Consider the following 16,819-nt stretch of genomic DNA (forward strand, 5'->3'; position numbering starts at 1 on the left):
GCTCTAACTTTATTATGGAAGAGCTTTCAAATGTAGTGAATGTTGTAAGAAGTATTTATTTTCTCTAGTCTGGTGGAATTTAGGTATCAAAGGATGGATATGTGTCTTAGTACTTCTGCATGCTTTAGAAGTATGCAAATATTTCTATGCATTGTAAGTTTTCTTAAAGTAAATTGGTACAAAGTGGCAACTGGATTTTTTTTGTTTTAAGTTGAGATGCTTAAGTAACTTTAAAAAAATTGATATAAATAATACCTGTGTCATGACTGAAAATAACCCATATTTATCTGTACTTTCTCATATGGCATAGGCTGACAATCTTTATGGACCATCAAGGATCGGTCTTAGTACTTTCAGCCATGTTATGCTGCTATTCTTGTCACCAGCTGTCAGAGTTAAAGCCTTCACAGAAGAAACAAAAGGACACATTCTGTAAATATTCCCTAATTCACCTAATACACAAAGTTCAATAGGTCATTGTGTATGCTTGAGTTTGGATTGAATGAATGAATGTTTGAGCCTTTAGAACTCTTCCAGAAAAGCTGTACCCTTTCTCTAGTTCACATATCTTAAAAAATTACATTCGTTTGTGAGTATATGAATGAAGAATGGAACAATACAGTTTTTCTTTTTCTGTGTTGCTTGGACCTATCGATTGACTTTGCCCAATTTGTGATGAGACTAGAAATGCAAGAGCAACATAGGTGATCAGTTATGCAGGACAGGCTAATAAATAAGGACAAGGTAAGATCCTTACATTTACCTGAACTAGAGTAAGAAAGAGCCTCATGATTAATATCTCATCACACTAAAAGGGAGACACCATCGTATCTAGGGAACTGGTAGCTATGATAGTGGATGTCCAGATCTCAGGCATGTTCTGTCATATAAACCTCTGGCTCAATTTGTATTCTAGTCTTTACAACAGCTTAAAGACTCATGTCTAAATTTCTAATGGAAGGCAACAAGACTGAGATATCTTTAATGGCAGTTTCAGATGAAGAAGAAGAATTAAAATATGGATTGATAATCTCATATAAAGTACCTGATATTAAATTAAATGGAAACATGAGGAAAATAAATTGGTTATTTACAGTATGGTCACCTTTCTAATGCAAGTTACTTGTAGTACTGTAGTTGTAGTACTTAAACTGATGCAGAAAGGAGTCAGAATGGACGACTAAATTCTTGAGAAATACCAGCTTGTTGTAGCAAACAGAAAGTAGATCTATCTATGTATCTTAAACCAGACACATCCAAATACAACAATCTAAGCACTTGCATGGAATATCTATCTCCAGTTGAGACATGTTTCCCAAGCAGAGATTAATTCTGCAGTGTACAGGGCCAGAAGCTGCTGAAAGTGATGATTTTCAGTAATTAGCAGGAAATCTTTGATATTTGGAAGTGGAACAGTCATATTATGCAATGCAAATCTGTTCAGACTCATTTGATTTATAGGCTGCTGAGATATGCTATGTGTTGTCTGTGTTCTGCTCTGGAGAGCAAGCAAGAACTTTAATGACAGAGGTTTGCACTGAACAACACATCCGCATTTTACTTCCTCATGTTGCTCAGCTTTGCAGCTCAAGCCAAAGCAGATAAATCGTTTTTTGCATCCACAAATCTTTTAGCACCATTTACAACATCTACACAAATAATACTATCATTTTAATATAATGTTAATGTGTAAGCTTCTTATTCAGAATCTATTCACTCAGCCCATCACTACACTCTTCATATATTCCAGACCCCCAAATTCATTTCCTTACTCTGCAGTGAATCTCACTGTATCCATTTCATAAGCTATAATTATCTTTCTGATTCTTAATACATACGCGATTCAGGTTCCAAATGAATAAATAATTTAGATGCAAACTGCCTGGGATCCATTCCAGATTCTCAGTGTTTTGGTTGGAAATACAGTTTGCATGAAATATTGCTTCTTAAATCCTATAGTTCTTCACAGATACATACAGACTTGTCACTGTTTGTAAATCTTCTTCACAGATACATATAGACTTGTCACTGTTTGTAAATCAATAGTGGGAGGTAAGACTGTTGAGGAGGGACTCAAATGAAAGAGAGATGCCATGTGGAAAAAAAACATATTTTTTAAACACCATAATTAGTTGCTGCGAGTTTGCAGACTATTCAGTTTTAGTATGTACTCTTCTTAATATAAGCACAAAACACTAATGGCAGTCTTGCAAACACATTTTAAAATGGAAATATATTCTGACATTCCCCAATTGATTCATGACTACATCAGTTGGTAGATATTGTCATTTTTCTACTAAACTTTAACAAGGTAATTTCTACCGAATAAAATTTGAAAGTAAGTAAGTTAAGCCGATAATGAAGTAGAAATCTGAAACAAGCTACCGTACAGTTGCTAGAATTGACATAATTGATTTCCTTTCTTCCTGAAACAACAGAAGCTTATTATACTTCCTAGAATAACTTACCCACTTTGGAAAAGAGTCTCCACTTTTCCCTTTTTCTACTTCTCTCAGTTGTAGGTGAGTACATTCTTCAACATCCAGACATTGTTTTTTTGCAGTTTTAGATAACATTTGCAATTTACTTTCAATTTTCAGTGAATGTCTTTAGAAACAAAGAAAAATTTGACTTTTTTGCCTATTTAAATACTGACTACCCAATGCTCATCCTGCCGGAATCACTGTTGCCAAAACTAGCACAACAAAGATCCGATTACAGAGGTTCTACTTAATGGCATTCATCCTTCTACACCAAGTGTAGATTGAGTTATCCTCTGAATGCATGATATCCAGAAAACGATCATTAACAAGCACAGATTGTCTTTGGTCACTAACATTTTCCAGAAATGCAACCAGAACTGACCATGCATATGCCTAAGTCCATCAGGTAGAGACAGAAGCAGCCTACAGCCTGGCTTCTGACTGTTTATCAGGTGTGTTCTGATAAACTTCTGAGTTTAGCAGGTGTGAGCTGGGATAACTTCTTCGAGCCTTGTAAGGTTTTTCTGAGATTTTTTAATCTAGCATATAGATTTGTAGATGTTGAACCTACAGTACTATATGGTACACTTCTAGTCTAAGAGTTCCTTAACACCAATGAACATCTTGGCATTACTGGTTTAAAGGAGTCAGTGTTTGCGATGTAAAATAAAATAAAACCTTGGTATTTAATTTCAGTAGCATTAGTGAAATGTGAATTGCTTAATCATATGACCATGAATAGTGAATGGAATTGTAAATTGACCTGATCGTCATCACATTCTTTTTATAATCTGTGTTTGTATAACAGAATATATATATATATGCATATATATATATATATATATATAATTTTTTTTTTTTTGTCAATTGACTCTTTGGAAATTCAGGCCCAAGTGTTTTTTCATAACTGAAAGCAATGTGTCCTCAATTGCTTTCTAAAAGCGGAGAGTGTTTATCTCCTACTCCTTGTTCACACTTACAGCCTAGAAAAGCAAAAAATGTAGATAATCGGAATTTTAATTGCAGAATTACAGAATGTTCAGAAAGTAGAATCAGTACATCTATCTTTACATATTACGCATGAGAAGCTATTTTACTCATTGCAGTAAAACCCACTTCACTTTTAAAACGTGAAGCTAAAAATTATAATCTTCCTCTTCATGGAAATGCCATTAAAAAGAACTGAAAATCTAAAACTTCTTAATGATCCTATTTATAAGATCTCCTCAAGATATCCCACAAGAAGTTCCTGTCTTGAAGGATGAAGAATTCCACACCTTAGGAACTCTCAGATTTTACTGAGGATCTCCTTCCAAAATCATGGAAACAGAGTGGTCAAAAAAAGACTGAAGTGAAAATCATAATACAGAAGGATGCATACAAAATGATTCACAAAGGTTTGGGCTGAAATTGCAGGCTATGTTTTCTACATATTGAAAATTACTGTTTTGAAGTATTTTGCTTCCAGCTAATCTGATGATACATGCATGTCCATGGAATTCAAATGCACAGCATGCAGTGCATAGAACATCATTCTAAGTTTGTACATATCTATAAATACATAAGGATTTCAGTGTTCTTGTTTAGGATTGTGCAAAAGCTCTTTTCAGTTTAAGCACTCACTAAAAAAATACTTAATAAATAGAAAATTTAAACGTAGATTGTTCTGTCCCGTAAAAGAGGCACATTATTTCCAGTTACTATTCCATTAACACTGCAAAGATGATCCAAGACCACAGTTGTTATTGCTGTTAAAAGCCTTAATCATATTAATGTTTCCATACCAGTCTTCTAAGCAACCAGAACACCAGTGTGCATTGACATTTGACACATCACAAAACAAATGGCTATAAGTATTTGCAGAACTCTTTTCAAGCAGTTCTCTCTCTCTCTCTCTCTTTTTTTTTTTTTCACCCAAGTTGCTGTTTATCCAGAAGGAAAATGAAATTAGATGTTAATATTCCACTCAAATATTATGTAACTTCCATTTCTTCCCATAGCAGAGTTGTAAGCTTCTTCAAGCATTTGCTTTTTCTCCCAGAGAAGTCCTAAGTAAAGCCAAACTTTGCTCTAACTGGGATTTTCTAAAATAGTCACATTGTATGTCAGTATTCTCAAATCTGGATTTATTTCAAGCTGCCAATCAAGAAATAAGAGAAAGGTTAAACTTGCGAGGACTGGAGACCTGAACAGTATCTTTGCCCTGCAAGGTGTTTCTCATCCGCACATTTTGCGCATTTCCAGAGAGATCCCATAAAATTGAGTCTGGATGTAGACGTAGAAAATTGAGCCTTTTAAAATATTTTCCAACAAGAACTAGATCAAAGTGGCTTTCTTTCAGAAATGATGCCAAAACATGTGAATGATTTGTTACTCCCAGACCAATAAAATTAAGAAAATTCAGAATTAAAATCAAACTGAGATATAAGCCCAGCAAAGCATGGAAATGCATTTTCCAGACACCTAAATTAGTCATTGTACAATCTTTCAGAAATTTTATGATGAAAATAAGCAAAGCAGCATTTGTAGAAATTGACTCCTTTACTATTATTGTTAGTTGTTGTTACTGAAGAAGAAAACATAAATGTTTCCAGGCAAACAAACCCTTCTTCAGATTATCTTGTTGAGTTTAGTTACCTGAAAATTTCCCCGTTCTTTGTAAGGATATTGGTTGGATTCTACAGGAGACAAACCTCTGAGTGTGTATAACATTCCCACTGGGCCATCAGAACCTCAGCAGAACTCATATCAGTGCAACGTCCCTGACCCCACGTTTGGTCAGAGCCAACACTATGTCTCCTTCAGCCACTGAAGAAGACAGAAAATGAAGAAGGGCTTCATAGGTTTCATAACATACATGCCAGGTACCTCAGTGTTGTTTACCTGGGTGGTTAAACCTTAAGACTGTTCTTCGATGGAAATTTCCATTCTTATTTCAAATACCATGTATGACTACTAAACAAGGATTTAAAAAATCCTACACTGCTTCTTCATAGTTTAGGAGCAAGTTGCTGCTGAATACTAAAATTTTCAGGTTTTCTTTCCTTTCAAACTCATGGCACTATCCTAAAATAATCAAACACTATGAAAACAATTCTAGGTTTTCCAATCTTTATTTTTTTAATAAATATCGTAGGTATGTTTACTTTGTATTTCCCTGCATTTTTGCTGAAATTATTAAAGCCCTCACAAACCAGCCATAACTGGCTGATCTATTTGAGTATACAGGTGTTTGTCACAGCTAGGCAGAATTTCTACTACTGCTATTTTTTCTAATAAGTATTTCTGATCCAAAACTTTTTAAAAGAAGTCTGTATGAATTTCTAGGAAGTTTTGCCATTATTTGTTTGTAGGTGAGACCAGTTTGTCAGCAAAGGTGCAATCTTCCACTTCCTGATTTTTTGTCTTCTTTAAATGTGTGTTATTTTCTATTGCTCTTAAGACACATTTGTCCCTCAGCCATTTTGCTTATAGCATTTTGCCACATGGGGATAATACATCCTGTTGCTCCAATGATATAGTAGCTCTCTTTAAGAGCAATTTGTCATTGTAGTCTTATTTAAGATTTTGGAAGTCTGCTGCCCTTCTGAGAATAGTCACCTAATTGTAGGCAAGATACAGTGTCGGTATCCCATTCAGAATAATGGCAGCTGACTGAAAAAGGGCAGTTCTGCAGGGGATGTTGTCCAGTACGATGTTACTCTTCAGCTGTTTTTGGGAGAAGAGCTTTCTTGTGGAGAAGCTTTTTTATGGAATATAATGGGGCTGGGGCAGGCAGTAGCTTTTGTTTTAAAATAAAATTTTAAAGTGCACTGTATCCTAGTGAATTTTCAATCTCACTAAGATACAGCGAAAATGTGAAATTTTGAGCAGCTCTTTGTCCATTTTTAAGACGATCCAAGAGAATTAAATTATGTCACTTGTTAAATTTATTAGAGAGATTTTCATAAATTATATTTTCATTTAAGCTAACCAACTGGCTCACCAATACTCAGAATAAGCTTCTAGTTTCCATAAGTAATTCTTGTAAGTGAAATGATTTCAATTGCAGTTTTTCCCTTGGAAATGTATCAGGGAATACATATTTATAACTTCATTATTCAAAGTCTGCCTGGTAAATGAAGTTTTACATAGGCTGTATATCCAGGATTTTTAAGTCTTCTAGTACTTTCTACTTTGACTTAATATTCCAAGTTCTGTATTTTACTACAGTGAAGTTAAAAACTCAGGCTGCCTTAGAAGTTGCCCAGATGTAGGTTGTTAAAGATCTACAAAGAGTTCTTGGAAGTGCATTTGGGAATAACAGAATTATTTGTGAAGGCTCTGGTTTGATATAATTCACTTCTAGTAGAATCTGAGGAAATAAAATTAGACCATCCTCTGTAAATTTATTGCTGAATGTAAGAGTGCAAATTTCCCTCTGCACAGCAGCACACATTTTATACAGGGTTTGTATGTACTAGCTTAGATACCTGAGATCAGAATTTAGACTTGGAATGCTTTCACTGTATTACTTGCAAGGTAATGGAAATCTCCCCATAATTTTGTGGAACCAGATTACTTCCGGAGCTCCCTTCCAACCTCAACCATTCTGCAATTCTCTGATTCTGTGGTTTCAGTATGGGTAAGCACACTCATTTCTGTTAACGGTTGTGGCTTCATAGTATTTTACCATGGTATAGTCTTGTGATCTTAAATTTCTAATAAAATTCAGGCACACCACTTTGTACTATACCCCCTTTACTCCCATGTGTTAAAAAGCTCTGTAATGGTTAATTACTGCCATATTCTAAATTTCTAGATAAGTGCATTCAAAAATACTTGAGCTAATTTTTATAGATCCACACTTTCTGTATGGACTGAAAATAGGATTAAACCAATTTATCAGGGATAAATTTTAGCCCTGCTTCTGATCTTTTTTTTCTTTTCTTTTTTCCCATTCAAAGTCAGCATTTTGAATGTGCTAGAAAATCTGACATCATTATTTCAAAATATGTCCTGCATTAAAAAGAAAAATTATAATGTAACGTGCAATTCCTGGTTATCTATAAAGGATAAATCAGTAAGATCACATGAGAGAACTGACTGTAGGTTTTCAGTACTTTCCATAATGAGTGTATTGCAAATAGTTTTGGAAAGATGCTCAAACCTGGCTTCCATTGTGAAACACTAGAAAGAATAAAAACTAGGTTTTAGCTGAGAATGGAAGGTGCTCATACCGTAAGCCAGCCTTGGCCTAGACATTGAGTGATTACACTGGATAATTCCCCTGTTCAGAAGCAGGAAAAACTCTTTCTGCTTTCCATTCTCTAGTATGTCATGACTAAATGTTACACTCCCATCTTAATTAAAGTGCAGTTATGAGTGAAAACATCCTGAAGTCATTCCGTTGCTTCCTGTCAAGCTGAACACAAAAGCTCATTATAGCCCTTCAGCTCACTTCCTCAAGCATTCATCTGCAGAGTTCTTAACAATTTATCTTAGCTATATTTTACAATTCCTGTATGAAAAGCATCAAGGCAATTTACTATATAGAAGTAAACATTTCTTACATTAAATGCGCTAACTGTGCATTTTTCCTTTTTTAAAATTGTAAACAAAATCTATGGGAAAAGAATAACAGGCTAAAATCTCCTTTTCACAATAGTAGTAAACAGGAATAATTGACAGTAATTGTGACCTCTCTGGAAAATATACTTCCAGATTATTACATTACATTGCCAAATTGCTCCTTTTGAATTAGAATCAAAGAATTACAGAATCACCAAGGTTGGAAAAGACCTCCGAGGTCATCCAGTCCAACCATCCACATACTACCAATATTTCCCCACTAAACCAGGTTCCTTAGTACCAAATCTAAACATTTATTGAATGACTGCAGGGACGGTGACTCCACTACCTCCCTGAGCAGCCTGTGCCAGTGCATGACCACTCTTTCAGAGAAGACATTTTTCCTAATATACAACCTGAAAAGCTGTTAGATGGTCAGAAGCTGTCAGATGCCAAGAAAGCTATAGCACCTGCAATGGACAGTTCTACGTGGAGAAAGTATTGGGTCAGTTTAAAGTTCTCCTGCTGAGGACAGCTGAAAGCAGTGCCCCTCAACCACTCCGTGGCATCAGAAGGAGAGTAAGCTGTAGTCCCTGGCTGACTTCTACAGAAATTCTGCTGATTCCTCTTTGAAAAAGGTAAGATGAGCACAAGTCATATGACAATGCAAATTTTCATAAAACCATTGAATCACTGAATATCTCAAGTTGGAAGGGACCCGTAAGGGTCATTGAGTCCAACTCCTGGGACCACACAGGACCACCCAAAATCCAAACCCTATGTCTGAGAGTGGTGTCCAAACACTTCCTGAACATGGCACTCGGGGCCGTGCCCACTGCACTGGGCAGCCTTTGCCATGCCCACTGCCCTCTGGTGCAGATCCTGTCCCTAACCCCCAGCTGCCCCTCCCCTGACACACTCCATGCCGTTCCCTCAGGCCCTGTCACTGTCACAGAGAGCAGAGCTCAGCGCTGCCCCTCCACTCCCTGTGAGGAGCTGCAGCTGCCATGAGGCCTCCCCTCAGCTCCTCTGCTCTGCGCTGAACCAATCAGGGCACCTCAGCTGCTCCTCATACACCTTGCCCTCCAGACCAGACCTTTGCATTTACTGCAGTGAAGACATCTTACAAACACCAAGAACCTCTCACAGCTTTGAAAAAGATTCCTCAGGTATTATAGCATACTTCCTATGGACATGGAAGGGGGAGAAAAGAGACCTATTTTGTTTGCAAATATATTTGATAAATACCATAATAAGAGGAGTCAAGTACTTCAAAAATAGGGGGAAAATAGGCTTATTTTTATTAAACATATTCATGATCTTGTTTGATGACTACTTGGGGCTTTCATGTTATTTCCTTTCCTTGAACGATATGTTACAGCATTTAACACAATTCCTGCATCTTCGGGAGGTTTTCTAATAAGCTATTTCAGACATGTTGTTAGACACAATGCAGAGCCTTTAGAAATGTTCTCCTTTTTAAAAGCAAACCTCCACAAACTGCACTAAGTTTATAGAAATACAGTTGCTACAGGAAAATATAACAACTTGACCCAGAGGCTGCCAGGATGTTGGCCAAAGTGCTCTGGTACTAGGGTAAAGAAGCAGCAGCTGAGGAGGAAGAAAGCTGGGGGGTAGGCCGCTGAGGAGGAATAAAGCTGGGGGGTAGGCCACTGAGGAGTAGTGGTGCTGTGCTGATTCTGTAGCGCGTGTGGGAGCAAAACTGGTGTCTATGTTTGCACTCAAGTCAGCAGGTGTGAGTGGGTATGCGCTGTCGTTATCAGAATAAAACTATGCTTAGTTTCTGTGAAAAATAATGTAGGGTTTTGCAGCAAAATCGTGTTGTTGCTAGCCCTAGGCAATGGGATGTGCCTTTGCTGCAGGGAGAAGTGGCTGTTCCTTCTGGCAGGTCATACTGTTGCTATGCAAGTGTTAATAAATGAGTGTGAATTAATGTTATGTGCTCTGGAGCTGAACTAAGCATGTGTATTTCCTTACCCAGCTATCTTTACTTGCTCTTCTGTTCCATGTGGATAATATGCTGCTAAAACCATGCCAGTGTAGGATGCTGTACAAGTGACTTCCCTATCAAATGCTATCATTTGTGGGCTGATATCCCCCCTGGAACAACAGACGAAGGCAGAAGGCAGGCTAATTGATTCAGTACTCCCCCATTGCTTCTCAGCACAAGCACTTAGCTGTAATAATTGTGAAAGAGAAGAATTGACGCTGAGCTATAAACTGGTGACACAGAACTCAGTAAATGGTGTGTGCTCCACAAACTGCCAGCTATTCAGAGTATTGACATATATTTTTACTCTTTCAATGCATTTTTCCATCTAATATCTGTAACTAATGTAGTTTCCCATGTTTCAGTGGCATAATGTTCACAGTAGATAACTATAGAGTGGGAGAAGGGGTTTGTTTTGGTTTTTTTTTTCCCCATAATAAAATCATCCCCTCAAGCTTCTACGGAACAGCGGTATTTCAGTGGACTCAGGAATTGTGGCTTAATATGCATAAATATTCCTTTTCCCTGTTTAAAACCAGTAGGACCATGTACTAAAAACTCTTTCCATTAGCATAATTCCACCCACTACAAAAATGCTGTTAATTTTCATACTAAACCACAGAATAGTTATACGGACCTTGTCTCTGCATGATGTGTGCTGACAGAATTGTATTTCTCAAGAAAATTGATTAGCTGAAGATCCTGGTACCTTGAAAGTGTCCAGTATGTGGCTTAAAGGGATTTTTTTTTTAATTAAGAATCAAGATTTCTGTATCTATATGCCTATATCTATAGCCATATTCCTATACCGAGAATATACCTCTAAAAAATGAATATTAATGAATATTACTTTTGCCATTTGTGTAAAGCAACAGGATGCAGCACATTTTTGTTAATTTTTTGTTCAGCTAAGCATAATTCCCATTTGGGAAAAAAGGAAATACTATGATCTCATTGCCCAATAAAAAAATTACATATTCAGATAGAAGGAAATGCATTTCTTTTCATTGATTTCTACACAGAAGTTATATATTTCTACAGAGCTTATGTTTTCCGCTTAATGTCATATTCCCACCTGCCTTCTTCCTCTGTTCTGTCTTGAACACAATCCTTTGTTGCAGTTTTTCTTTCCAAAATTTTCTGATTGTTTATGCAAATAAATAAAAAATTGAGAAGTACTTCTATCTACTGTAAATGCCCAAAGCTCTTACCAGACCTCTGTCTTTCTGATGGTGATTGATGGGAGCTATGAAAATTAACCTTCTTTCCTGCTCACCTGCAACAGTCTCAAACCCTTATCACACTGTGAGGGTGATATTACCAAACTAAGTATTGACTCTTCTTAGCAACCACACAACGTATGTTCATTCTGGGACATACGCTGTGTTTTGATGTAGGATCATGCATGCTTTGGCACGAACCAACACGCAGTATGTCCTTTGGATTTTTATGTTGCTGGATACTGGTCAAGGCTGATTGTTATTGACCTGACCCTTTTCTGAACTTATTTGTGAACCTCTGGAAGAGGCAAGGTCTTGTTCTTGTAAATATGTGTTCTGCTTAATAGGAGACAATTTTGAGGTGACAGCAGAGTATTTGTCTGAGATTCAGTTATATAAAATGCCACTGACTGCTTCCTCTAAGGTACTCAACTGCTGCTTTGCCTCTTGCTATCACTTTCAAAGAGCGTAGATCTCCTGCAGATCTTTCCATGTCTACTACTAAATTACGACTGTCTGAGATTTTCTGCAACATCTCAAGTGACATAAAGCACCTATGCTTAAGCAACTGAACTGTACCTTTTTTTAGTAAGTTAAAAAAAGCATTATTTGTACATATTCCTTTAATTATTTGACACTTGAATACCTCAGTAATTTCAGTCCCTCTGCTGTCTTAGTATTAACAGATTGATTTGCTCCAGGATTTGCTTGCTCCTTATTTCCAAATATGCACAATAGATGAAATGCACTCATTTTTGTCTTTGTTACTTTCTATAACAAAGTAGCTTATGGCAACACTGATAGGAAACTTGAGTTATTTGCCGTGTAGCTCAACTTAAATGAAGGAAAATGTCTGTGGTGAACCTCAACCTGTTTGGCTTTTCTGAAGATCTATATATATGGCACACGATTCACCATGAGGGTACTTAATGGTTGATATAATTCATGTTTCAAAAAAAAAAAAAGGAGCAAAGTTTTATTTGGGAAGTCTTCATATGTTCATTTAGCTGTAACGTGTATATGTGAGATTATGGAACAATTTTTTATTTTAAAATTGAATTCTTGTGCACTGCATTCTGGACTCTATACATGATCAATTCTGAAAATATCTTAAAATTAAAGCCATGGAGTTTGGAAACAGTTTGACAAGACTGCCAAAGTTAGGCTTTTCTGGGATAACCTGAGGGAATGCTTTTGTTACATATCTTTGCCCACCAGATATGAAAATGCTGTGCTCGAAACTCTAATTAAAGGATTTTTTTTTTCCACAGACTATGGTAGGTCTAACAAATTTAAATGGCAAGTGTAGAATATATTGAGAAGAAACAATAGATCTCTTGCTAGAAGTTAAAAATTCAAAGCTCACTTAGACTTTAAGCTCAGAAAATGCATATATGCATTTTAAACCTAAATAATCCTCACTTGTATTTGTATTAGTTCAAAAAGCAAACAAACAAACCCATAGTTGCTTGAATTTTAAGAGGGATGTTTTCTATCTCTACAGAATCAGCTGTGAAATACCTGTAAGGTGATGAAAACAAACTTATCATTGCCTAAATTATTGAATGGATGCTTGCTTGGTGTACTTGCAAAACCAAACAAATTATTCTGATTGTCAGCTTAAATTTATTGCAAGTTTGGAGAATCTTGACTCTGTATTTTTATGCAAGATGCAGAGAGCTCTCCTTTCAGATGCAGATTCTATGCTGGCACTCACTGAACACTAATATGAGCCAGCTGTAATGATGTCTCTCGATCTCTGTGCCTATGCTGAAAGCTGAAACAGTGGATTGAATGACAGAGCTCTTATTTATCAGTGCTATCTTAGGTATATCACAAGTATTTAATTTAAAATGGATGGATGAGATAATCTGAGATGAATCTATGCACTTAGGCAATGAAAACATGGACTTTTTCAATTGGAAGGGTGAAACGTGCAAAGCTTCTGATAGTAGCAAAGCAGGAAGAGGCTGTATCTATACTTCTGGCTTTTGCTGGCATCCGTATTGACAGGTGTTTGGAGATCTGATAGAAGCTCTGGCTTAGCTGTGTTAGCTGTCCTAGCACTATTCTGGTTCTCCTACTGCCCTGGCCTGACACTAGTGCTTTCAAGTGGCTTATCTTGGAAGTACTGACATAAAACTCAGCTCTGCTGGTACAGCTTCACCTCTATTAGTCTCTCTTTGATTTGCATACAAAACTGTAAACTGCTTTTACAGTAGAGCCATTTGGAATGCACTGTGAATATCCAAGAGGTGTATTTTTCCTTTAAAATCTCTTTTTTTTTTCCATTCCTCCTAGAAGTGCTGGGATTCTTCATTTGCAAAGTATGCAGAAAACAACTTCCTTCTGGTTACAGCTGTGTATTGTATGGCTTGGATAAAAAGCAATCAGAAACATTTAACTGCATTTTGTAAGATCTGTTCCAGTGAAACCACTGTTAATTTTGCAGAGCGTTGGTTATTTTTTTCTTTAAACAGACAGCTTCTTTTATCAGCCAAAGAACAAGTCATTTGATTAATGATCATTTTTATCTCTTTGAAAGGATCCTTTCCGACCATTGGGGTGAAGTCTCTTTCGAGATTCCTGAGGGCGGGATTTTTAAATAGCATCCTGACCTCACATCCAGTCTCAGGGGGTGGATCTTTACCCCCCAGCATTTCCTCTGGTAGGTATTCCAGCATTTTTCCCCACATTGATTTTTCTCTTCACCCTCTGAACCATCTCTCCACAGCTCTCAGGGAAACAAAACTGATACTGTTTACACAGGGAGATCAGATGTTCTTTCCGATAAAAAGTCAAACAGAAAAGAAGTGGAAAAGAGAAGTCACTCTTCAAGGAGTAGCTATTTCCTTGAATCAGTGTAGAGGAGAAAGTGTGAGGGAAAGTAGCCAACCTAAATACTGCAAGAGAAAGACTGGTATCCTTTAATCAAGTGCCTCGCGAAGGATACCTGTGTACACCAGAGAAACAACGCTTTAAAAATGCCTCTGTAAAATCCCATCTTTGTGTGACTGTATGACTCTTGCCTAAAAATTTATATTTCCTTACTAAAACATGGAAGTTAGACAAAAATTGGAAGGGCAAAATTTAATTAAGCACTGTAATGGTGTTTGAATCTTTTGGATGCTTCCATAGTTGTGACTTGTATCTCATGAAAACTGCCTTAATTTTTAAAAATAACTTTTATAATAATTTGAACTACTTTAATTCTCCTTTACAAAATCCCATGGTTTCTGTTGTCAGCACAGTGCTCTGCACCCTCTCTTGCTAGGTCTCCAGCAGCGCTATGGGTCTGTGGTGGCACAGAGGACTTGGAGGGTTGGCTTATGGTTGTATGTAGGCTAAGAATAAGAACACACTGCCAGGTAAACAGTTCTCTGGAGCCATTAAAAACCATCTGTTACCCAAGCTAATAAACAAAGAGTAAATAAAGGTATCTTAATTATGGTTAAAATTGAATTAAAGTTCAGTTCTGTTCCTCTCCAAACTACATATTTATATGCAGAATTAATCTGTATGTGGGCTAATGGGCTAATCATCTATATCCTTCCAGGACATCTTACCAGTAATGTTACTTACAGTTTTGGTTAAAGAGAAAAAATTGTCTTATGGTACAATTAGGAGGCAATCTGAAAGATGGCATACATGGTATTGATTTGCTATACAAAAGAAAATGCTCTGCCTCTCTGTGCCTCGTTTTATCCATTGTGATAATTACAAGCCTCATCAATATATGTTACTAGGTGTGGGATTTTTTTTAATCTTTTTTTTTTTTTTTAAGTGCTACTGTTTCTTTGTTTTCTTTCTTTGAATAGAAGCTTCTGAGCAACTTCCATGTCTTTTCATTGACTCTTTGGGTGTCTTTTGTCAACAGCCTGTAAAATGCTTTTCATATTTTTTCTCCTAAGGATATTTCATTATTCAATAGTCATTTGGCAATTTTGGCCGTCAGCATCACAATGAGAATGGTATCTGTCACCAAACAGCTCTGTGGAAGAAGTAATAGTCCCAGCACCCTCCCTCCCCTGAATTCTCTGTTTTGAATATTGTATTATGTGTAGCATATCACTGATTCTACTAGATTAAATATGCGTTAACTGCATTAATAAATTGGCTTCTCATCTAGCTACCTGCAAGTTTTTCTTGTCCATTTGTAAGATCTTCAGGATTGTTATTTTTCTGAGTGTTTGTAAAACACCACATTTTTTGACTGAAGTCATAACTTTTAGTTTGATTACTTAGTAGAAGTGTTTCATAATCTCTTGCTATTAAGTGTCTTTTACTAAGAATTTGATCTGATGAAATATTCAAAACAGGGAAAAAATAGACATTTAGCTACATGATGAGCAAAGTATAACCTAGCAAGGTAATGAAAACAAATGCTGTGTGATCATGCCAGTAACAAAAATGAGCCGAGAACCAACCCCTTAGAGAGAGATGGAAACTGCCCATCTTTTGCAAAGCAAAGAATATCAGGTAGTTGAAAGCCAGTAAGGAACTGTGACAAATCCAGTGGAAGGTTGCGTTTCTTTGAGAAAATTGCAGGTGTGGGAGTGGGCAGGTGGCAAGAAACTCCACATTAGAAGTCAGAAACTGCTATTAACAAATGTATCCTAACAACCTTATCCATAGTACTTTTCTAACTCTTCATTTGTTCCTCTCCTGTAGTACAGTTAAGCACAATCTTAATTCTGAATTGCCTCTTTTTGTTGCAGCGATGACCAGAGGATGCCACTTTCATTGCACACTGACTTTCTAAATTACTAAAATCAGCTTTGCTATATTTGTGAACCAAAACCCAATACACTTGCTGTATTTTTTTGAAGGAAAAAAAGTCTCCTGTTGAAAGGAGTACTGATCTGAGATGTAAGAGACTCAGAACTGAATCTCTTACTCTTTATGATTCAGTAGAAAAGTTCATCCTTGAATAGTAGTCACTTGAGCACAAAGAGAGGAATGTACCCTTTGTCCCTTCCTGTTGAAAAACATTGCACTCAGTACCTGGCCTTTTTTTCTGAATACTGCTTTACCAGGAAGCAGATATCCAGGGCGACACTGCCCACTGCAAGGGGGTTGGAACTGAATGATCTTTATGGTTCCATCCAACCCAAACCATTCTCTGATTCTATGAACTCCACCCATAAGGTTTTTAAGGACTAATACCCACGCTATCATGGCAGTCTCTGGCTCTTTGAACAGCAATATGTGGGCAAAATCACCTGTCCATTGGAGTCTTGATGCTTCCCCTGTCCCCAGCCTTTTCCCTCTCTTACTAGAAGTGAGAGAATTGCTGATTTTGTATTTGTACTATAGGGAAACATGCTTGACTGCTGCCTTTGGTAGCACTGAGACCTCACCTCCATTATCTGAGATTGTTGGGCTCATACTGGACGGTACCTGTCATAAGCCTAACAAAAATACTTAACATTTAATAACTTTGCTGAATTATACCCTAACTGCTTCACATATGTCTTCTGCATAAGATTTCAGTGAATTAAACTACGTGGAAAGCTTAAAATGCCTGCGTTATTCTGCTATAAGGGTCAAGGGGA

At 36.9% G+C, this 16,819-nt stretch overlaps 1 protein-coding gene across 8 annotated transcripts in view; it reads left to right on the plus strand.

Moving 5' to 3' along the window:
• Positions 1-16,819, plus strand: part of EPHA6 (EPH receptor A6) — a 498,846-nt gene that overhangs the window by 399,697 nt on the left and 82,330 nt on the right. For 5 of the 8 annotated variants that reach the window (XM_015297990.4, XM_015297999.4, XM_015297996.4 and 2 more), the window contains one exon: positions 13,810-13,932. The exons of the other annotated variants lie outside the window; for them this stretch is intronic. In XM_015297990.4, coding sequence (XP_015153476.2) covers positions 13,810-13,932 — 123 coding nt within the window. The remainder of the gene's footprint in view (positions 1-13,809; positions 13,933-16,819) is intronic. 8 annotated transcript variants of the gene reach the window in all.

Source organism: Gallus gallus, chromosome 1, assembly GCF_016699485.2.
Source record: "Gallus gallus isolate bGalGal1 chromosome 1, bGalGal1.mat.broiler.GRCg7b, whole genome shotgun sequence".
NCBI classification, from domain to species: domain Eukaryota; kingdom Metazoa; phylum Chordata; class Aves; order Galliformes; family Phasianidae; genus Gallus; species Gallus gallus.